The 23,098-nt window shown below is 52.8% G+C and overlaps 1 protein-coding gene across 1 annotated transcript in view; it reads right to left on the bottom strand.

Annotated features, from left to right (window-relative positions):
* The window catches only part of CLPTM1 (CLPTM1 regulator of GABA type A receptor forward trafficking), a 28,452-nt gene extending 7,935 nt beyond the window's left edge, over positions 1 to 20,517 (bottom strand). Inside the window, exons 1-5 of the mRNA XM_029243641.1 lie at positions 20,434 to 20,517; positions 14,663 to 14,775; positions 7,736 to 7,859; positions 6,719 to 6,877; positions 4,300 to 4,417 (exon numbers count right to left, since the gene is read on the bottom strand). Coding sequence (XP_029099474.1) covers positions 4,300 to 4,417; positions 6,719 to 6,877; positions 7,736 to 7,859; positions 14,663 to 14,775; positions 20,434 to 20,505 — 586 coding nt within the window. The 5' untranslated portion in view covers positions 20,506 to 20,517. The remainder of the gene's footprint in view (positions 1 to 4,299; positions 4,418 to 6,718; positions 6,878 to 7,735; positions 7,860 to 14,662; positions 14,776 to 20,433) is intronic.
* Positions 20,518 to 23,098: the final 2,581 nt, after the last annotated feature.

Genomic DNA, 23,098 nt, shown 5'->3' with positions numbered 1-23,098 from the left:
CTGAGGGCGAGGAGGCAGGGAAAGGGGGTGGATGTGAGACCTGCTGGCACTCGCGGGCCCCAGGCCCCAGGCCTCTGCCCACCCGGTTCCCGGCTCCCACTCTTCCACCCACCAACCGACGACGGCAACCAGAAAGCCTGCACTGCCTTCTCAAATCTCACCCCAGCCCCAGGTTCCCCATCTTTGCAGTGACACCGGCATCCACCAAATTGCCCCAGTAGTCTCCTCCTCCAGGATTTGCTGCATCTGTTCCATCAGCCCACCCCGGGTGAATGGCCCCTCCGGCACATGCCTCAGATACGAGCACTGCCTCCCACCTCCAGAGCCCCACCCCAGGCCGGCCACGGCGCCCCCTCCTGGATGACCGCAGTCACCTCCTCACTGGCCTCCCAGTGGCCACTCTTGCCCCTAAGATCCAAGTAACTGATCGAGTCATCCCACTGCCTCAGAATCCTAGACAGCTCCCGCTGCCCCGGGCAGGGGCCCTGACGTGCTCACCACGGCCCCACCAACCTCAGCCCTCGCCATCTCTCATCCTTGCGCACCCCACTCCTTCCTCCTCAAATGCGCCGACCTTGGGCCTGCAGACGTGCTGCTGCACCTCCCCGGCAGGGATCCAGCATGGCTGGGATCTTCCTGGTTGGCTCCTTCTCCCCCTTCCAGCCCCTGGTTAAATGTCCCTTCCGCCCACTCCACTGAAGGCGGCTCCTAGAGCCCGGGTGGGTTCCTCGCCATTTCTGTTTCCTTCACCACAGTTCATCATGACCCATTGGTTCGCCTGCCCACTGGTTTACTTGTTTGCTGTCTGCCCCCTCAACCAGTCTGCAAACCCCAGGTGGGGCCGGGCCCGTTTTGGGCCCTGCTGTACCCCCCCCAGTGACGAACAGCAGCATTGATAAATATAAACAGGTGGGCCGAGACAGGGCCGGAGAAGGCCCAGAGCCGCCAACGCGAGAAATATTTTGGGGCTGTGAATCCCCGGGCAGGAGTGGACCTCACTTCCTCTTGCAGAGGCCAGGTCAGCCACGGGCTCCCTGCCACGCTGCCCCAAACCCTGCCAAGACATGCCAGGACGACAGGGCTGGTGCTTGTTCATGCTCCATCTCCCCGCCTCCACCCGGGGCTGGGTAACTCTTCAGCTCCCCCTTATGCTGGGACAACACACGGCCTGTCCCTCCTGTGACTTCTCCATCCTGCCCCCAGGTGCTAGGGAGATGGGGAGATGGAAGAGGGAGCTGGCCAAGAGCGGGGGCCCTGGGGTCACGTCCTGGCTCTGTCTCCCATGAACTGAGGGACGTTGGTGAGCTACATCACCTCCCCGGGCCTCAGTCCCCGCTCTGGAGAATGGGGATCAAAGCCTCACCTCTTCTGGGCAGGACCACTGCGAAGTGGCTCTCTGCTCTACAGAGCCCAGCCGGCAGAGCACCCCTGCATGTCACACTGACACACGCCACAGGGCCCAGATCCCTCCCACCCGCTCAGAACCAGGGGCTTCTGGATTCTATGGATGAGCTCAAGTTCAAAACCACTTCTGGGAATTGACTCAGGGTTTCAGCCTGGGGGCCAGCTGCTCTTACGGTTCCCATGAATATCATCCCATCACTTCTATCACAATTAACGCATTTGAGACCTTGCTCCCACGTCAGGGGAAAGCAGTAAACACCCAAGGGTGGGCATCCTGGAGAATAAATTCCCCAGGGACATGCTCCGCTGCTGTCTTCCACACCCATGAGAGGCTGTCCAGGGAAGGGAGGGACCGTGCCCGGCCAGCCCCAGAGGCGAGAGGCTCTGGCTCAGGTGGAGAACATTCTGCAACTTGGCGGCATCCAGATGGGGTTATGACATGAGATGGACCTGGCTTCCGTAGGGAGGAAGCAGCCCCCTTTTCTTGGAGTTAAGCTATGCCCTGAGCACTGACAGTGTGGCTCGTTGAAACTGAAATGTGCCGTGAGTGCAAGACACACGCTGGAAGTTGAAACTTAGTGCAGGAAAAAGAAGAGTGAAAGAACCTCGTTAATTTTTTTATACTGATTACATGTGGAAATGACAACACGTTGACCTCAATAAATTACTAACATTCATTTTATGGCTTTTTTTTTTTTTTTTTTAACGTGGCCACTTCGAAAACTTACAATGCCTTCTGCGGCGGGCACTGTATCCGTCTGGGACAGTACTGTGCTAGGGTGCTGATCACTGGCCCTTTGGGGAAGGGAGGAGGGGGCTCTTCCGATCCCACACTCTCGCTCTATGCCCTGGAGTGGGCCGGTGGCCAGCTCCGTGTCCCTTCAAGCCCCTGCCCTAAGGGGGTCCAGGTGTGAGGCAAGCCTGGGGGATTCTGGTGGTTTCTCAGGTCCACAGGCTGCAGATTCTATTTTGCAGACCACACCAACATCTGTCACACTGACCATGAACACGACCTCACCACACAGTGACACGGATCACATTCACCAGAGACGAAACCACAAAAGATGCTGGCATTGAGCGTGGCTGATCGGTGTAACTGGGACGCAAGCGAGCAGCCGCCCACCTGGGTCACATTCAAAGCAACCTCTGAAGCGTCAGGCACATGTAACCCAGACTTTCGGGGACACCTCCGTGGGGATGGCCCCTGCAGGCCACACCCCTCAGCCCGCCTCTGCCCACATCTTCGCAGATGCGCTCCACGGAAGCCAGCCAGCCAGCCGGCCGGGCGGAGCGCCCTACAGAGCACGGTCCGCAGACATACTTGCTTAGGACAGCGCTTAGCACGCCTGGGGGACTTTTCCAAATCAGCTTTGGGTACTGACATACAGGCACTAGAGTTTTGTTTCATCCAGTGTAGATGGTCACAAAAAAAATTCTCATCCTTTGGGTTATTTTTATACCAGAAGAGGTAGGAAAAGACCTAACCCATGCAAATTAAAGCACATCTGTCTCTGCGCCACCCAAAACAGCCACAGGGATCTTAACCAAGTCCACAGGCGCAGCAGAATCAAAGTGAGGTGGAGCACGCAAAATTCACATGAAGGGAACGGGGGGCTTTTGGGAGGGGGGTGTGGGGGGCTGTCTGTTCTCTAGATCTGCTGAAACTGAAGTGCAGCGAGAGAGTCCCACAGCTGCCGATCAGGAGACAGTGGACTCAAGGACAAAAGACACAAAGGGCAGGCAAAAAAATGCCAACAATTATTAACCTCATGGAAAAGGAGATGTTGGACAGGAAAGGAAAAATAAACTACACACACTGGTTCAGATGGGAAGAAGAGTCACACACTCGAAACCATTTGAGCGCTGAATATGAATCTAATCAAATTATGTTCCTGAGTTGAGATTTCCTCTTCCAGAGTAGGAAGTCAAGAGATAATGTCAAAACTGAAAAACCAAGAAGTTGCATTATCATCTTATTATTGGGAGCCTTGGAGATTAAGTCGCAGAAACAGCTAAAGCAGTTGCCTGTGGGGAGTGGAAACTGGGGGAACACAAGAGGGGGAGAGCAGGAGACAGATGAGTGTCGCTGTCTGGTTAAATTACTTGAATTTTAAACCATGTACTTATAACAAGAGATTAAAAAAGATTTTTTTTTAAAGAAGATGCCCTGGGCAGAGAGAATCTGTTTCAAAATGAGGCCGTGTCAGAAGTCCCAAATGGCCACAGTTCTGACCCAGGCCTTCTTGGGGTCACTGGCAGTCCTGCGGTTTGCTCACCCAATCAGGATTCTCAGGGGGGGCACCAGGAGGGTGGCCAGCGAGGTGAGAACGGGGCCTGTCCGGTGATGTGGCCCTCACCAGCTTGCCTCGTCAAGGGAGGCCCTACTCAGAGGTGTGCGTGCGGGGGCGGAGGCTCACAGCGTAGCCATGCAGGACGCATTCAAACCTGCAGCCTGGGAGCCTTGCACGGCCCCACAGGAGCCCCCAGGGCAGGGTCACTGTGCAGCACCCATTCCAGGAGAGGCCGACACAGATGCAATCACAGAGAGCACGCCGGATGCAACTAATGGCAAAGGGCCTGCAGTCTCCCTCTGCTCGTTTAATCAGCCATCGTTCTCTCATGGGCCATTCTGGAGTGTCTGCTCTGCCAGGCCCGGTACTGTGCACACGCCGGCCTCGCCCTTCCTCTTCTCCGAAGTCCCTTTCTCCACCTGCTCTTTCTAAGCCGATTCCTCTCCTGCCTGCCCACGGGTGTCCAGAGGCATGCAGGGTACGTGGGGTTCGAGCCCGGCCACCAACCCCAGCCTCCCTGAGCACAGGGTTCTTGCCTGCCCTCGTGGACCTGGGAGTCCAGGCCCGCGGCACCACGGGGGCCCCAGGACGGAGAGGGACTTACTCCGAGACATGTGGACCGTGGCGAGCCGGCGGTACAGCGCCTTCTGCCGGGGGTCTGGGTGGAAGCCGCTTTTGGTGAAGTAGACGTGGATATAGATGGAGCCGTTCTGCTGGACGCTCTGCAAGGCGGTCCGACGGGGAAAAGGAACAGTGAAGCCCCTCATGACGCCCGCCCCCCACGGCTTCCTCACCCCCGTCTACTGAGTGTTCAGGGTGGGCAGTGTAGTTAAGTGGTTAGGGGCCAGACACTGGAGTTAGGCTCAAATTCAAAACCAGGCTCTAGCACACAATGGCTGTGTGGCCTCAGGCTTCGCCTCGCTGAGCCTCAGGGCCCACCTGCAGGACGCAGATCATCAGCACTGAGGGCACAGCAGGGCCGTAAGGATTATCTGAGAGCGCTGAGCACGGTTACTCAAGCACAGAATAGGAGCTCAATAAACGTCAGCAGCCTTAATTCATTAAACGGTAAAACAACGAAGGCCAGATACCACTCTGGCACTTCAAATGGTAACTGCCCAATCCAGTGAGTCACATCCGTATAACTCACGTAAACCTTGGGCACTGGGTCATGTTATTATCCCATTTTCCAGATGTGGTGACTGGGGCTCACGCAGAGAGGCTACATGCAGCGAGTAAGTGGATCCGAACCCAGTCTGTGGGCTCTCCCGTGGCCCTGCCTCTCACCGTCTGTGTCCTACCTCTCTGCCCGGGCCTTTCACCTACTATTCTCACCCCCCTGCCACACCCACCCAGATGAGGAAACTGAAGTGGGGTGGCCACCTGCCTGAGGCGCAGGGTGGGTGGCCGAGGCCGCACTGCAGCCTGTCTGACCTTCGTGGTAAGCTGGGATTCACCTGGCCACGCCGTGTCCTCACTTCCCTGCCTTTTAAGTCCACCTCTGTGTCAACCATGTTTTTATATTTCATGCTGTTTTCACATCTGGCAGGGAAGAGACCGCCCCTCCCAGGGCTAGCTGATTCCTGGAAATAATAAACACCTCGCCTAACTTTGAATATAACTTTAAAATGCAAACCAACAAACCCAAGTCCACACCCCAGCCACCCCCTTAGGGACTGGCAAGCAGGTCAGTCCTAAGGTGTTTCCCCACCTGCCCTGCCTTTCCTGCGGAAACCTCAATAAAGGCTTCGGCCTAGGCCTCCCCATGCCCCTTCTGCTCCTGTCCAAACCTGGTGCTTCACCATGTGGCCCTGCGTAGTGTGGTGGGCCCCCTCCTCTTGGGAAATGTAAGTAGTAAATTCTTCTTCCAATGGCTTTGGCCTGTGTGGTTGCTCAGTCACCTCCATAAATTAAAGTCAAGTACAACTTAGACACTCTCCCATCACAGAGCTGGGAAGGAGGGTTAGCACCAAGTCCTTGGAAGCTCCTCTCACTGCCTCGCTTACTGCCCCTCAGTCTTCCTCAGATCTGGGGTTGGGGTCTGGGGGCTTGACGTGAAGTCTCAGTGGGAGCCACCTTTCAGCACGGGCTATCCTATCTGCCTCAGAAAGAATGCATCCACCCACTGCTTCCAGCTACCCAAAGAGGCCCAGACAGAGCCAGACAGAGCAGAGATGCTCCCTCCTCCCCAGGAGGCTGAGGAGAAGACTTCATGGGGAGAAAGGAATGAGAGAGCAGCCCCAAAGAGATGTCAACATTCACAGGTTCATCAAATTCATTGATTATTCAACAGCCACTGACTCTGCACCCAGTCCTCTGCTGGGCAGAGCTGGGGACAGAGCTGTGACCAAGATGGTCCCATGGGGAAAACAGATCCATATTCAGGTAGTGACAACCCCCCAGAGCTGGCACGGCTTGCGTTGGGGAGCCCAGAGAGGGTGCTGGCTGAGCCTGAGTGTCAGGGAGAGCTCCCTGGAGGAGGCAGGATTTGAACTGGGGCTGCCAGAGTCCAGAGCCAGACAGCCTGAGTTCAGTTCAGTTAACACTGGCTGTGCGACCTTGGGTGGGGCTTCTCTGTACCTCAGTTTCCTCATCAGTCAAATGGAAATAACAGTTCCCACTTCCTAGCGCTGCTGGGAGGTTTCCACCAGTCAGCCCAGGCTGGTGCCCTGTACATAGTAAGCACTCAGTCAACAGTAACCATTATTTTCAAACCAGGCTGGCTGACTGGCCACCCCCAGGGATGATTACTAATCCTTCACTGGTTTATACCACAGATTTACACAACGCTGAAAGTAGCTGGGAGGATCCTACGCCAATTCCAACTCCATCCAAATGGAGAGGTGGGGAAGACAAGGCCCAGAGACCTCAGGGACCTGCCTGTGGTCACAAAGCATGTGAACTGAGAGTAGAGCCAGGCTTGGAACCTGGACTCCCGATTGCAGGACTGGGAGCTGGTTCAAGGAAATGCCCTTAGTGCTAGCTGAGCAGCCTTGGGGCCAGAAACCAGAAGCTGTCCCCACCTGTGGAATGTCGAGCTCAGCAAAGTGCTCGTAGCAGCCGTCTGAGTTCTCGCCACTCGTCCAGTCGCCATACACAAGGTCATGCTGCTCCCAGAAGAGCGCTGATGTGGCATTAAAGTCTGTAAAGTGCTCGTGCTCTGAGATGTACACGTGCAGGTTCTGTTGGGAGGGGAAGCGGGGGGAGCTTCGTTAGGGCTGCTTACAGGACCCTCGGAAGGCTGACAGATAAAGGGCAGATGAAGAGCTGTGGCAGTTAAGAGCCCACTAATATGAACAATTTGCGGGGTGGGGGGGGAAGGTTAGTGGAGAGAAGAGCAGCAGCAAGTAGAATGAACTTTCTCCTTCCTCATACCCCCACCACGTCTGTCCTGGTCTGAGAGCAAAAAACAATTAAACAATGGCCAGTCTGCCAATTCGAATTTGGGGTTAGAAAGGATCCGGACCTCCCCGAATCATCTCCCCTCTCAGCCTCTCATGGGCTTCTTGGTCAGAGCGCCACAGGCTTACGGATAAAGCACAGTCAAGATGTGCAGGAGTGTCAGCCAGCTACTGAGAACCCAGGGGAACTGGGGAGCTGGCCTCAGAACTCCCTCCTTTCCCAAGTCCCCGTGGCCATCCTTGTCCAGAGCCCAGAAGGCCCACTGATAAAGAACAGCTGAGTGGTGGTCGCCCTGCTGGCCAGAATTCCACGAAATCAGGCATCCCAGAGCTGCAGAGAACCGCAAAGGTGGGAGAAGCCGAGATTACTGAGGTTAGAACACCTGTTGCAGGTGCTCCTGAACAAAGTCCTTCTACGCAGAAAGACCACCACCACAAACCCAAAAGAATTACTTGCTCCTTGTGTCACCTGAGTGACTCAGATTTCATGGGCTGAAGATGCACCTGGAGTCTCTCAATCGTGGACCTGTTCACAGACCTGACAGTGACCAGGGATGGCGTCTGTCCCAGCAGCCCATGCCACTCCCCCACACCTTCCCCGCCTCCTCTCCCGGGTCTGGCCTCCCAGCCAGTGGTTACCATTAAAGTGTCTTTGGGGAACAGGTTGCGGCTGGCGACGCGTGGGGCTCCTCCGGGGCCTGCCTGGTCCTGAGGGGCCGGCCCGCGGCGGAACCAGCTGCTGATGGCCCAGATGATGAAGATCCTGAGGAGGCAAGCAGGGCAGGCGGTGAGTCTCCATGCCTTTTCTTTCCAACGTGGATCTGCTTGACCTTCTGACTCAGCACCTGCTGCGGCCTGACCCGGGGGCTGATCGAGTAGGGAGGGTCCCTGAGAAGGCAGTTGTAGGGCTGCTGAGAAGACAAGATGCCCCCAAAGGCCATGACCGGGGATAGACCCCAAATGCCTGGCACTGACTCCCTGGAGTCTGGCGGCCACAGGGCTGCAGGGGCTTCGACCCGCGAAACCTCCGAACTAGGAAACCTAACGTCCCAGTCCCCTGGAATCCCAAAGTGTGAGAACCCTAGAACCTGGAATCCCAGCATTTTAGAGACACAGACATCAGGCAGAGCAACATTTCAGAACTTCAAATCAACTGAAAACTGCAGAAGCAAACAGTAAGTAATGGGTGAGTCCCTATTTTTAGTAACACTGGGCTAGGTTATTCAGACCAACTTTCCTGTTGGAAACAACTTGGAAAAGCTTAATAAAAATTAATATACTAAGAATATACTAACACCACTTTTACATTTACAATTATGTATCTCGATATAGCAACATATTCTATATGTTCTTCTATTTTCTTATATATTTTAATCAAGTTTATATATATATATATGTAAACATATATTCGTTTTTTAATTAATTAATTATTTTATTTAATTTATTTATTTTTGGCTGGGTTGGGTCTTCATTGCTCTGCGTGGGCTTTCTGTAGTTGCAGCAAGCGGGGGCCACTCTTCATTGCACTGTGTGGGTTTCTCATTGTGGTGGCTTCTCTTGTTGCCGAGCACGGGCTCTAGGTACCCGGGCTTCAGTAGTTGTGGCGCACGGGCTTAACTGCTCCACGGCATGTGGGATCTTCCCAGACCAGGGCTCGAACCCCTGCACTAGCAGGTGGATCCTTAACCACTGCGCCACCAGGGAAGTCCTTCTTTACTTCTTTGGTTCCCATCTTCCTGTCAGTTTTTGCCTGGTAAGTCTGCAGTCTTGTCCATTCTTCAGTGCTTTTAAGAGTATATGTTTACAGGGCTCCCTGGTGGCGCAGTGGTTAAGAATCCACCTGCTGCGCTTCCCTGGTGGCGCAGTGGTTGGGAGTCCGCCTGCCGATGAGGGGGACACGGGTTCGTGACTCGGACTGGGGGGCTCCCACATGCCGCAGAGCGGCTGGGCCCATGAGCCATGGCCGCTGAGCCTGTGCGTCCAGAGCCTGTGCTCCGTGGCAGGAGGGGCCACAGCAGTGAGACGCCCGCGTACCACAAAAAAAAAAAAAAAAAAAAAGAATCCACCTGCTAATGCAGGGGACACAGATTCGATCCCTGGTCCGGGAAGATCCCACATGCCGCGGAGCAACTAAGCCCGTGCGCCACAACTACTGAGCCTGCACTCTACAGCCCGCGAGCCACAACTACTAAGCCCTCGTGCCACAACTACTGAAGCCCATGTGCCTAGAGCCCATGCTCTGCAACAAGAGAAGGCACCACAACGAGAAGCCTGCGCACCGCAATGAAGAGTAGCCCCTGTTCGCCGCAACTAGAGAAAGCCCGCGCGCAGCAACAAAGACCCAACGCAACCCAAAAAGTTAATTAATTAATTTGAAAAAAAAAAGTAAACAGCAATGTGATTCAGTTATATATACACATATTTATATATATATATAATTGATAAGATATGATATATGTGTATATATATTCTTTTTCAGATTATTCTCAATTATATGTTATTACGAGATATTGAATATAGTTTCCTGTGCTATACAGTAAGTCCTTGTTGTTTTTCCTTTTTTTTTGGAAGCTTCTTTTTGGTGTTTGAGGACATCTGCTAGGTGTTTTGATGGGTGAACAAAAACGCCAGCCCAGGGCCCACACAGGGTAACCAGAGACCTACTCTATGAGAAGCTAAGACTCCACAGGGCTCCCCGCCAAGGACACGGGGAAGGAGGTGTGGCCTAGCCCTCCTCAGAGTCGCACGCCAGGTGGGCACAGCCAGAGCCTTGAACCTGGTACCAAGGAGACCCCGAATGACAATGCTCCAGGCAGCCAGCAGAGGCAAAGCAAGTCCTCTCTGTAGGAAAACAGGTTCATCCCAGGCCTGGAATGATTCCTATAAATAATTTTCCAAGTATGATGATCAACACACAGCCACAGATAAGCCAGGCGCACAAGGAAACAAGACACTATGAGTGAGAAGCAGCAGAAACCAAAACCAATCTACCTAATGGCACTGTGGTAACCTAAATGGGAGGGAAATCCAAAGGGGAGGGGATATCTGTATGTGTACGGCTGATTCATTCTGTTGTGCAGTGGAAGCTAACACAACATTGTAAACAACCATTTTCCAATAAAAATTAAAAAAAAGAAAGAAAAGAAAAGAACCCAAAATTTGAGATGCTCAGAAGCACTGGAGGTTTCAGAATGTTATAAAACCCTCAAAATGTATATTGAGAGAGAGCTTCAGAAGTATCCACTCTGAATAACATGATAGAAAGAAATCAAAATAGAAACAAAATGACAGTTAAAACAAATATATTCAGAGTCATTTTCTCAATTTACAAAACTGAATAGACATAATACACAGTCTTTGAGTTGTAAATGAAGTGGAGATATTTACAGGATACACTGTTTAAAGAGAAAGGCAAGATGAAGGAAAGTGTACAGAGTAGCCATCCATTTTTGTGTAATATACTATGTGAAAACAAAAACAAAAACAAAAACCTGGGCTGGGGGAAAGAGAAGTGGGAGTTAGTGTTTAATGGGGACAGTTTCAGTTGAGGAAGATGAAAAAGTTCTGGAGATGGATGGCAGCGATGGCTGAACAATAATGTGGATGTACTTAATGCCACAGAATTATACACTTAAAAATGGTTAAAATGGTAGAGTTTGTTATACGTATTTTTTGCCACAATAAAAAAAAAAAAAAACCCCAACAATTTGTAATGCACCTTTACGTCAACATAAAAGTAGGGAAAGGTATAAAATACACGTCAGACTTTAAAATGGATTCCCTTGGTTTGGGGGAATAGGGAAGGCCTAGGGGTAAGCAAAAAAACCCAAAATGCCTCAAAACACAATACTGTCTTAAAAAAAACTCTGCGCAATGAAAACAGCATGCACGTGAATCAACATGGGAAAGGACCGCCACCAATACAGTAATGATGAATAATGGTTACCTTCAGGTGGTTTTTGATTTTCTTCTTTATGCTTTTCTTTTTGAATATTTTTTAATGAACAAAATAAAAGCCCCACAATGAAACTGTAGCAGACTGCTAGTTGTTTCCCAATATTCATCTTTCCCTTTTCTCTCAGAAAGAAGACTCCTAAATTTTAACTGGACCCCTTGGCTACCTGGAATAAAGACTACAAAATCCAGCCTTACAGCCAGGTGTGGACACATGGTGAAGTTCTGGCCAATAAAATGTAAAAACAGTGTGTTTACTGGACTTTGGGGAAGTGTCTTAAATAGAAAGAGCATCCCTCCTTTACTTCTTCTTCCCTCCTGGAATGTGGACGTGATGGTCTTATCCCCAGCACCCATATTAGGCCATGAGGATAAAGGGCAAAACCTAGCAATGGTGGAACAAAGAGCAGGAAGCAATCTGGGATGCAGGAGACCACAGAATCCTGGTCTGCCTAGGTCCAGGATAGTACATGAGAGACAGGGAAACTTCTATTGTGTTAATTCGGGTCTCTCAGATACATGCAGCTCTATAATTATTAGATGAGACAAGTACTTATTGATTGCAGGTGTGAAAAGCAATACAGTTGACCCTTGAACAACAAACGTTTGAAGTGCGTGGGACCACTTATACGAGTCTTTTTCAACAGTAAATACTACAGTACTACACGATCCATGGATGGTTGAATCCGTGGATGTGGAAACACAGATATGGAGGAATCGCTAGTACAGAGGGCCAACTGTAAGTGATACGTGGATACACAGGGTCGGCCCCCCCCCATCCCCATGTTGTTCAAGGATCAACTGTATAGCAGAGAGGTTAAGTGCTCAGCCTCTAAGTTGCAATATCTGGATCTGAGGCCCAGCTCTCCTACTTCCCGACTGGGTGACCTTAGGCAAGACTCTTAACCTCTCTAGGCCTCCATTTCCTCAACAGTTAAAATAGGGATAACAGGGCTTCCCTGGTGCCACAGTGGTTAAGAATCGGCCTGCCAATGCAGGGCACACGGGTTCAAGTCCTGGTCCGGGAAGATCCCACATGCCGCAGAGCAACTAAGCCCGTGTGCCATAACTACTGAGCCCGCGCTCTAGAGCCCGTGAGTCACAACTACTGAGCCCATGTGCCACAACTACTGAAGCCTGTACGCCTGAAGCCTGCACTCCGCAACAAGAGAAGCCACCGCCATGAGAAGCCCACGCACCACAACGAAGAGTAGTCCCTGCTCGCTGCAACTAGAGAAAGCCACGCACAGCAACAAAGAACCAAAGCAGCCAAAAATAAATAAATGAAAAAAAAAAAGGGATAACAACACTTCTTATCTCGTAGGCTTGTCTACAAGCATTAAATGCACTGATATGTACACACACACGATATAATACATCATCTAGAATGGAGCCTGGTACATACAGTAAGTGTTTTAGAAGTGTTAGCTATTATTGTTATTTTCATCATAGGAAAAAGGCATACCAAAAATTTCAGAATGGAAAAACACTACAAGAGAATTCTAGCGTGAGTGGGTGCCTCCCTGCTGAGCCCCAAACCACGCCAAAGGGCAGCATCAGGCACAGGGACTTGCCTCTGCCTGTACAAGCCATGGAGCCCTGGGGTCCGGGGTCTCAGGGGCCATGGCCCAGCTGAGCTATCTGCTGCCTCCCACCACCCCAGGAGGTCCCTGATGCACATGGCTGGGGAAGGTCTGGAACTGGCCATTCCTGGGGACCCCTCCATTTCCAAGGGAGGCTCCCATTTTAGTAAATATGCCAAGGGAGAGTGTGTGAGCAAGGACACCCACAGGCAGCTGTGCCCCGGCTTAGCGTGTGGCCTGCAGGGGGCCCACGCACTCTGGGCTCCTGGGTCTCCGCGTGTGAGACGAGGCAGACTGGACTGGACTTTCTGTAGGATTCCAGATCCCCAGTTCCCTGAAGAACATCTGCTCACCGTGGGCCCTCCATCCCCACATCCCAGACCAGGAAGCCCTGCCCTAGGACACCAGGGCTGGCCCTCACCTAATGCTCATATCCTCACTCCCACCCCAAGTAGGCATTCTACATTCACGGGGAAATTTTAAGTGTATGAAAAGACATACGACAACTCTCCCTCCCACGCCGCCCTCCACTCCAGCTAACCACTGGTATAGTTGGAGGAAGTGCTGAAAATCACGGGCTCTACCCTCTACTCTCAAAACAGGCCATTCTCATGCAATCTGCTTGATGCTTCAGAGAGCTCACAGGCCCCTGAAAACAAACCCTGAATCCCATCTAAGAACTCCAGATGGAGACGGTCTTCCAGCACCCACCGGGACTGATTTTTGGTGGCGCCTGGTCCTAAGGAAGGAAATTAGCCTGCACTGTGGCTATATTCAAAACATCTATCTGAAGGAAGCTCCCTTATGTACTGATGTGGAAAGATTTCTAACGTATAATGTTAATGAAAAAAAAAAATCAAGGTGTAGAACTGTGTAAAATAGGCTACCTCTTATGTAAAAATGAAGGGAAAGATAAAAATAATCTTTATTCCTAGCTGCTTGAAGCATGAAAAGAAGAAACTGATATATAAGAAAATTCTAGGTCCTTATTGGACACGGAGGCGGGGGGAGGGGAGGGAGTGGCACGGTGAAGAGAAAGGAGGGGCTCCACGGATGAAGAAACCCAGTCCCAGATAGATCCCCCTGCGCCCTCCCAGCAGCTCCCCAGGGCCTCACTCAGAGGCCAGGCTTCCAGAAGGCAGGCCCTGTGCTCCCGGTACCTGGGAACGGTCACATGCATCCGCGTGTAAAAGGATCTGCGCCAGCCACTCTCAAAGGCACAGCCTGTGTGACTTCACTTACAGGAGGGACCCAGAGCAGTCAAATTCACAGAAATGAAGGGAGAATGGCGGTGGCCGGGGGCCGGGGGTAGGAGGGAGAATCGAGGAGTTCGTGTTTGACGGGTACAGAGGCTCAGTTTGGGGAAGATGAACAAGTTCTGGAGATGGTTGCACAACAATGTCAGTATACTTAATGCCACCGGGTGCTGCACTCAGAAACAGTTAAAATGCTAAATTTTATGTAATGCAGATGTTATGGCTGAACTGTGTCCCGCCCCGCTCCAAATTCATGTGTTGCACTTCTAAATAGGGCCTTTAAAGAGGTGACTAAGGCTAAGTGAGGTCATTACTTAGGGTGGGCCCTAATCCAGTCTGACTGCTGCCCATATAGGAAGGGGCGATTAGGACACAGACAACACAGAAGAAAGACCATGTAAAGACAGGAAGACGGCCAGCTACAAGCCAAGGAGAGAGGCCTCAGAGGAAACCAGACATCCTGACACCTTAATCTCAGACTTCCAGCCCCCAGAATTATGAGAAAGTAAAAAGGTCTCCAGCAGTACAGTAATGATGGTAATCCTCAGTGATTCTTTCCTTTCCTCTTTTTAAAAAAAATTTGTTTGTTTGTTTGGCTGTGCCACATGGCTTGCGGGATCTTAGTTCCCCGACTAGGGATCGAACCAGTGCCCCCTGCAGTCGAAGCATGGAGTCCTAACCACTGGACTGCCAGAGAATTTCCTCCCTTCCTCTTCATGCTTTTCTTACTTGAACTTTTTTCAATGAACAAAACCAAAGCTACATCTGCTCACCTGAACAGCACACCTTTGATGATCTGCCAGGCATTGGGTGCTGGCTGGGGTGGTGGGTTCTGGGGCTGGGTCTCCGCCGGTGGGTCCCTCCCGATGCTGCCATTGCTAGTCACCTGCAGGGACAGAGGCCAGGGTGAGGAGGGAGGATACACCCTGAGGCGCCAAGGCTGTTGTAGGCACCACCATGTGCCGAGGCCCAGTAAGGGCTGACCACAGAGAGGGCGCCTGGCCTATCCTGGGGGTCAGGGAGGGGTCCTGGAGGAGGAGACATCAGAGCTGAGCCCTAAATCATAACCAGTTGGCTGGTGCAGAGGAGGCAATGAGGGAAGCAGCAGGTGCAGACAAGAAGGTGAGAGAGACAGTCTGACTCCGAGGATGGGCCAATGCACCCTGGGGCTGGAGCCCAGGATGCAAGGAGATGGCTACTGGGGACAACGTAGAAGGGGTTAGGTGGCAGGTGTCAGATTCTGCAAGGCTTGCGTTTATCTGAAAGGTCCTTCCGTGGGCAAACAATTCTTGACGCCTCCTCTGTGGCCAGCCCTGTGGGGGGCCCATCCCTCCAGGGGCTCTGGATCTAGCAGGTGAGACAGACACAGGAAAACACAATCAGATCGTGAGCCACACAGAGGTGTGCGACATGTACACAGCACAGACCAGCCCGTGAGGCCAGAACTAGGAACACCGCCATTTGGCAGCCGAGCAAACGGGGGCTCAGGGAGCCTAAGCCATTTGTCTGGGTCACTCAGGAAGGATGATGGCAGCACGATGACAGGAGTGTGGGCAGGCCAGGGAGTCAGGCAGGACTTCCCAAAGAAACAACCTTCATTCAGAAACAGAAGCTCAGAAGTGGAGAATTTCAGGATGTCAGGTTGGAAGGGCCCGAGATGGGGAAATTCTTCCTGCCCCTCTCTTTGCACCTGCTGGCTCCCCTGTCTTGCCCTCTTCCCTCCCGCCAGTTGTCCCCTCACCCTCCAGCTTTTAAGAGACAGGACCAGGGCTTCCCTGGTGGCGCAGTGGTTGAGAGTCCACCTGCCGATGCAGGAGACACGGGTTCGTGCCCTGGTCCGGGAAGATCCCACATGCCGCGGAGTGGCTGGGCCCGTGAGCCATGGCCGCTGAGCCTGTGCGTCTGGAGCCTGTGCTCCACAACGGGAGAGGCCACAACGGTGAGAGGCCGGCGTACCGCCAAAAAAAAAAAAAAAAAAAAAGAGAGACAGGACCCAGGACTGTCATAATGGCTGTTAGGTGGGAGCATTGCCCAGCCCAGGGATGGCAGAGAGCAGGGGTTCAATAAACACCCAGGGAATCAACAAACGCTCTCTGAAGGGCTTGCCCTGAACACTCAGGCCACCAATCCACCCATTCCTGGGCCTCCCCAGTCCCCCGACTCCTGCCCCAAGCCCGCTCCTCTGCAACGTCTTCTGTCGGCTTCAAATGCCCCCAAGAGTAGGGACAGAGGCTCCCAAAGCCAGATGAGGCTGCCACGAAGCTGAGGCCAGCATTTGTTAAAGGCGTCACTTGTCACTTCCTGTCCCCTTCACCAGCAAGAGCTCTTCCTTTTCATCTCCCAAGTGCAGAAGAGCACTGTGGTAAAAGGTGGGGCTCTGGGGTCTGACAGACCTGGGCTGTGGACCGGTCCCATGGTCCCTGGCTGTGAGAGCTTGGGTGTGTCACTTCCCTCTCTGGCTCTTCAGCTCTCTGACCCAAGGGCCAGGCTGTGATCATACCAGTTCGTTTAGGGTAGAACAGATTTCCTCTGTGTGTCGATAAAAGTAACTCCCGAGTACCTACTGTGCGCCAGGCCCGTGCTGGGCAGCAGGGTCAGTGGTAGCCACACAGCTCTGGGGTCTCTGCCCTCCCAGAGCTCAGGGTCTAGAGGGAAAGGTGCCGGCAGAACAGTAAACAGGATAATTAACAAAGGTAAACAGGAAAGTGTTCCAGGGGAAACAAGCAGAGGGGGTGACCGGGTGGTTAGGGAGGCTCCCGAGGAGCTGTCTTAGACATTTGGGTGAAGGGTGTCTAAGGGAGAGAAGAGGTGTGGGCAAAGGTTTGGCTGAGGGGCGGGCGAGGTCGAATAGGCACAGGGCCCCCTTGTTCAGGGCTGGCCTCGCTCCTGGGAGCACTGGGTGGGGGGGGTGGGCAAGCAAGGGTTTGCAGCAGGTCTGAGCTGATTCTGGATCAAGAAAAGGACGCTTGAGGCTGGGCGAGGATTTGAACCCACGTCTGGCTGGCTCCCAGGTCTGTTCTCTTACCTGCAATGGTGGAGAAGCTGGCTGGAAACCCTCCCAGGGAAATGCAAAGGAAAGCCAAATGCAAAGGTGCCACTTCACTAGGATGCCCGTAATCAAAAAGATGGACAATCACAAGTGCTGGCGAGGACGTGGAGAAACTGAAAGAGCTATACACTGCTGGTGGAAGAAATGGAGCTGCTGCTTTGAAAAATACGCAGCTACTTAAAAAGCTAAATGTGCCCCTGCCATCCGGACCAGCAATCCTACTCCGAGGTCTCTGCCTCCGAGAAACGAGAACTCTGCGTCCACACAAAAGCTTATATGCAAATGTTCATAGCAGTGTTACTTGTAAAGCCAGAAACAACCCAAAAGTCTTTCGATGAATGACCGGTGATGGATCTGCACAATGGAATACTACTGAGCAATAAAAAGGGACACTGCTGGGGGCAGAGAAAGTGCAAAAGGGAACAAGGGAGTGTTTTGCAGGGATGGGAGTGTTCTCAGACCACACGGTGGTGGTGACTGTACCGCACAACTGCGTAAGTGCTGAAAGCCACTGAACTCTACACTGACAACAGGTGAATGTTACGGTATCTAAATTACACTTCAATAGAAAGGTAACCTTCCTGTGGCTCCACTTCCCTCAGAGTACAGGCAAAGTGGTCACCATGGCCTCTGAGGCCTGGCATGATCCTCTGTGCCCATCTGCTCTCCCCCCCCCCCCCTCAGTCACCAGTTCCAGCCACATCAGCCTCCCTGCTGCTCCCTCATCACATCTGTTCCACCTCAGGGCCTTTGCACTGGCTGTTCTCTTTACCTGAAAGGCTTTCCCCCACCATATGTGTGACTCCCTCCCTCATCTCCTTTAGGTCTTTGTTCAAAATGTCACCTCCTCAGAAAGCCCTTCCCAGACCACTGTATTTAAATGGCAACCTCCTACCCACCCCTCTCTTCCTATGCTCCTCCCCACCTTTAGTTCTGCCCATGGCACTTAGCACCATCCGAACCGCTGTATATTTTTCTTATTTACCTTGTTCACTGTCCCTGTCCCCAACCCCACCCCACACCCCACTCCCAGCCCTCAACAAATACATGGGCTCCAAGAGGGCAGGGCCTCTGTTCTGTTCATAGCCGTGTGCCAGCATCAGCATGGGGACTAGCATTTAGTGGGGACTCAACCCACGTTAGCTGAAGCAATGATTACCAGAGCTGTGGGCCTGGTGTCTGAGTCCCTGCCTGAAGGAGGAGCAGGCTGGCTGGGGCAGATTGCTGAGGGTCTGCACATGAGCCAGGAGAGGGCAGCGGTGGCTGCGGACACTGCAGTGACTAAGAAGCAGTTCCTGCTCTTGCACCCATGAGCCCACTCTCACACACAATCCCCAGAACACCCACTAAGGGGCCCAGGAAGCAGCTGAGGCCATGAGACTGGGCCGGGGCTGGAAGGAAGTCAGGGCATCCTCTGACCATGGGAATTCCACCTCAGCCCAGCCTCTGCCTCAAGACCCATTCATTCCACTAACGCCGAGGGCTTGCTCTGTGCCTGGTCCTGAGCTGGGAAGCGCTGGGCACACAGTGGTGGCCAAGACAGTTCCTGCTCTACCCTCCAGGGGCTCCCAGTCCACTGGAGGAGACAGACAGTGACAACCCAGAGTGGGCAGGGCTGGGACAGAGGAGCCCAGGGACTGTTGGAGCCCTGACCCAGTCTGAGAGGGTCAGAGAGGCTTCCTAGGGTAGAGAACACCTGAGATGCACAGGACTAATACGGATCAGGCAGGTAAAGAGAAACATGTGCAAAGGCTACGAGGTGGAGAGAGAGCGCAAGGCACACTCCTGGAAATAAAAGAGCTTCACAGTGGCTGACGCTCCTCTTGTCCAGTGACTCAAGCAGGGACAATTCTGCCCCCCAGGGGACATTTAGCAACATCTGGAGACATTTTTAGTTGTCACAACTGGGGAAGGAGATGTGTGTGCTACTGATATCTAGCATGGTCAGGGATGCTGCTAAACATCCTACAATGCACAAGACGGCCCCCGACCACAAAGAATTATCCAACCCCAAATGTCAATAGTGCTGAGGTTGAGAAATCCTAGCCCAGTCTGAGGAAAAAGGGCAGATCATGCAAAGCCTTGATCTACCAAAGAATTTGTACTTAATCCTGAAAGCAAAGGAATAAGTCTTGAAAGATTTTAAGCAGAAGTGGGACAAGAGGAGATCTTGTGGGGGAGGGGTCCTCTGTAAGCTCAGGGCAATCAGGGGACCCTGAGCCCTGGACTCTCTGATCACCCCCCACCCAATAATCAACAGAAACGCAGAGGGGGAAAAGACCTTCTTTCAGCGAGACTGGGAAGCCCCTAAAGATAGAGACAAACATTTCCTAGGGCTGCCCCCAGGGCCAGGCCCTGGCTGAAGACGCTGAAAAGATCCAGACCAGGGATGCTAGCTCTGTCACACAAATCTCACCCTAGTGTCCTCCCCAGGTGATATTATTTGCTCCTCCTCTGGGCTCCCTCAGTTTCTGACACAGACTTTTTGTCACCATCCTTGTCATCCAGGATTATAATTCTTTGTTTACACACCAGTCTTCTCTCTCACTCCACTGACGAAGGGACATGGCTGGAGCCATCTTCGTGGCCCATCACAGGGCTGGCCCTCCTGTCCAATCCCTCCATTTACCACTGGAGAAATGAAGGGGGTAAGGAACTTTCCAAGGTCACAGAGTGTCAGCTTCAGCTTCGTTTTCCCCTCCCAACCTGCACTCTTCTCCCCTGTGCTGCCTCCCACGTGTCAGTGACATCCCAGTGGGTGGGTCGACAGCACCTCCCTGTCACTCCATCGATTCCCTAAACGTCTGAAGGGTGGCTGCCTGAACTAGTATGTTCTGCAGCCTCAGTTTAGTTCAAGTGGCAATGGGTCAGAAGTCATCAGTACCAGGACGAATTCCGGCATAGGACTAGTTTATGCTGAAAATAAACCCATCTCAGTCCCGACCACCTTGCTTCAGCAATGGCTGGTAAGTTCTACAGGGAATGGATCCCAGATCTAACCTGGGTGACCTTCTGTAGGCGCCTCTGTCTGTTCCTTGGATTCCTGACTATAAAATGGGTCTGTCAGCCTCCACAGCGCGTGCCCTTATCCACGATGACTACCTGACTTCCCCAGAGTTAGAAAACTCCCAATCAATCAATCATTGCCCACACCTAGAGCACCCCGTGAACGTCAGCCCATTCTAGGAACTGTCCTGCAGCCTGGAATCACGGAGTCGACAACCCAGGGCGCTTGGGTACAAGTCTGCGCCCCTCCGCGCCACTGTGTCCTCAGCTCGAGCAACGAGCCTGCAGGGGACCCGGCGCGCAACACGGCCCCGCTCCCTACACTGTCCAGCCTCCCGGGCTGCCCGGCCCCACCTGGGCCCGGTATTCAAGGTCCCTGTGGGCAAGGAGCCCCCAGTGCACAGGATTCTGTGAAAAGAGGCAGGACACGCCCCGTGGGAGGCCCCCCGGGTGGGGAAGAGCCCCTCAGGCCCCTCTCGGCCTCCGTACCTGACCGGAGCTGCCTCCCCCGGCCGCCACTACGGCGCTGCCGGCCCCGTCCGCCTCCTGCGCGGCCGCCATCTTCCCGCTCCGGGTCCCCGCCCCCGCCGCCAGCCCCGCCCCGTCCCCGACGGCTCCAGCGCGATCGCGCGAGATTTCACGCTTTCCCCGACCTGCCGGCCACCGTAACCCGCAAGAGCGCCTCAGCCACGCCTCCCAGGAGCCGCTAAAGTCTATGAAAAGACCAAGCAGGCCACCGTACTCTCCGTCGCGTCGCAGCTCGTTTGTTTTCGCGTAGTAGACACACTGCATGCCCCGAACTCCCAGGGCTTTCTTGGCCAACATGTACGCTTCCCACAGCCTACGTTCTTTCTGCCCCCACGAATAACCCGCTTCTTCCAGTTATACGAGCCTCCTGGGTCATCCTGTCCACTTTGCCCCGCCTATTCTTTAAGTTCAAAGTTCTTGAGCTTTCCCGGCCACCGTAACTCTTAGAGATGCTCCACTTGAACCACGCCCTCCTGCGTTAAAGGAACCTTCCTGGCCTCCGCACCCAAGACTCGGAGGGCAGGATCTTTGGTCGGTGGCTTCGCTTTCAGACCCCTCTTCGTAACACAGCCCTTTCCTCCGACAAGTCTCCCTAGGTTATAGTTCTGTGCATTTAGTTACTACTTCAGTGTTCTCACGCCACCACACTTCCAAATCGGACCTTGTCAGCCCCTCCCTAAGCTTTCGGGCCGCCTAGTTTAATGCGCATGCGCGTTCCCTTAGCGGTCCGCTTTCTAGTAAACCTTGCGGCTATGGCCTCGGCTTCAAGGGTTCAAAGAACTCCGTACTTTTTCATTAGCTATCTTCCTACAGCTCCGGGTTTGGACACGTGTTGAAAGACCCTTGGCCCGGAGAAGGAATTATGGAGGCCCAGAGAGGACAGAAGACTCAGCGGCTTTTAAACCTTCACCAATGAATTGGGTGGAAGTCTGACCTGGGCTCAGACCCTGGTTGTGCTACTGACCGACTAGATGATCCCGGACAAGTGACCTATCTCTCTGGGCTTCATTTTCTTCCTTTTTTATAAGCTAGGCATTATAATGGGACCCGCTATCCCTCTCCACCTTTGCCCCGCCGGGTTATTGGGAAGACCCAGTGAAATCAAGAATATAAAACACCTGGCCCGGGTTCTCCGTTTGGGGCTAAGTGATCAGTATCACGCACTGTTATTTTGAACTTTGCATATTATCTGAAAAGGAGAGTAGGCTTTGCATAGAGATATTTTAATTATTTATTTATCATTTTACTGCCTATTGATAATCCTCCACTTTCCTCGCGGTCTCAGCTCAATAGTATTATCCCTCCTCCCTGGTCCCCAGACTGGGCGGGGCACCGCCTCCCAGTCCTCCTAGATCCCTGGACTCCCCACCCCCTCCCTGCCCACTTTGTGTCATCACTGACAGAGATGGGTGTGTCTCCAGCACTGTCCCAGGGCATGATTGCCGAGTGAAAGGATGAAACTTTGAGTGGGGAAGATGAATGAATTACCTCTGTGAACCAACACAAGGACAAGAAGAAACCTTGGAGAACTTCTTGAGACTACCCTGGTGGCGCAGTGGTTAAGAATCTGCCTACCAATGCAGGGGACACAGGTTCTAAGCCCTGGTCCAGGAAGATCCCAAGTGCTGCGGAGCAACTAAGCCCGCGTGCCGCAACTACTGAGCCTGTGCTCTAGAACCCGCGAACTCCAACTCCTGAAGCCCACGCACCTAGAGCTGGTGCTCTGCAGCAAGAGAAGCCACCGCAGTGAGAAGCCCACCCACCCCAACGAAGAAAGCCCTCGCACAGCAACAAAGACCCAAGGCAGCCAAATGAATTAATTAGTTAATTAATTTTTTAAAAAAAAGAAAACTTGCCTGGTCCCCTTCTCTTACAGACAACAATGATAGTAATAACGATTCTGTGAAATTGTAGACCCAGTCTTCAAGTCTAGGGATGAAATGAACATACTGATGAAGTCCCCCAGAAGATGGGCAGATTGAGATTTTTGTGGGCTTCTTTTTTAAAAGTACAAAATTACACGTACACATATAAATAGAGAACCACAGAAAGCCCAGGCAGGTGAGGGGCTTTGAAGCTCATCTTCTCCGGTTTCATTGTTACCCCATCTCTGCTCTCAGCTCTAGGTCCCCTAACGTCCTCTCTCATATACCGCAGAGTTCTGATTTGTTGGAACACTAGAGGCTCTTAGCTAGACTGTGACCTCAGATGGGGCCCTTGTAAAGCCCTCCCCCATGTCTGCTGAGTGACCAAGTAAATTCTTCCATTCCTACTAACTGTTAAGTGAATCACAGGCCAGACCCACACTGCGCTCCACTAGGGGACGCCCAACACCAACCAGAGGCTGGGATTTCAGGTTCTAAGGGGGCTGGGGACCTGAACTTCTGGGTCCTGAGGAGAATGGATTGGAGGTCCTGAGTTCTGGGGGAGGAGGAGTCTTGGGGCCTGGACTCCTGGGGTCCTGAAGGGAGTGGGACTGGGGTTGGGAGCCTGAGAAAGGAAGGCGGAGTCTGGGAGGTACACCAGGATTGGTTGGAAGCAGAACTGGCCTGGGCAGTGGTTTGGTTTGGCTTGAGTCTGTGGGAAACAAGTGGACAGAGCAGGGATTGTTCCTCCTGGGTTTCCC

The sequence above is a fragment of the Monodon monoceros genome, unplaced genomic scaffold, assembly GCF_005190385.1.
Source record: "Monodon monoceros isolate NGI ecotype Baffin Bay Population unplaced genomic scaffold, NGI_Narwhal_1 Super_Scaffold_10, whole genome shotgun sequence".
In the NCBI taxonomy this organism is placed as follows: domain Eukaryota; kingdom Metazoa; phylum Chordata; class Mammalia; order Artiodactyla; family Monodontidae; genus Monodon; species Monodon monoceros.
This window is presented reverse-complemented; position numbering and strand designations above follow the sequence as displayed.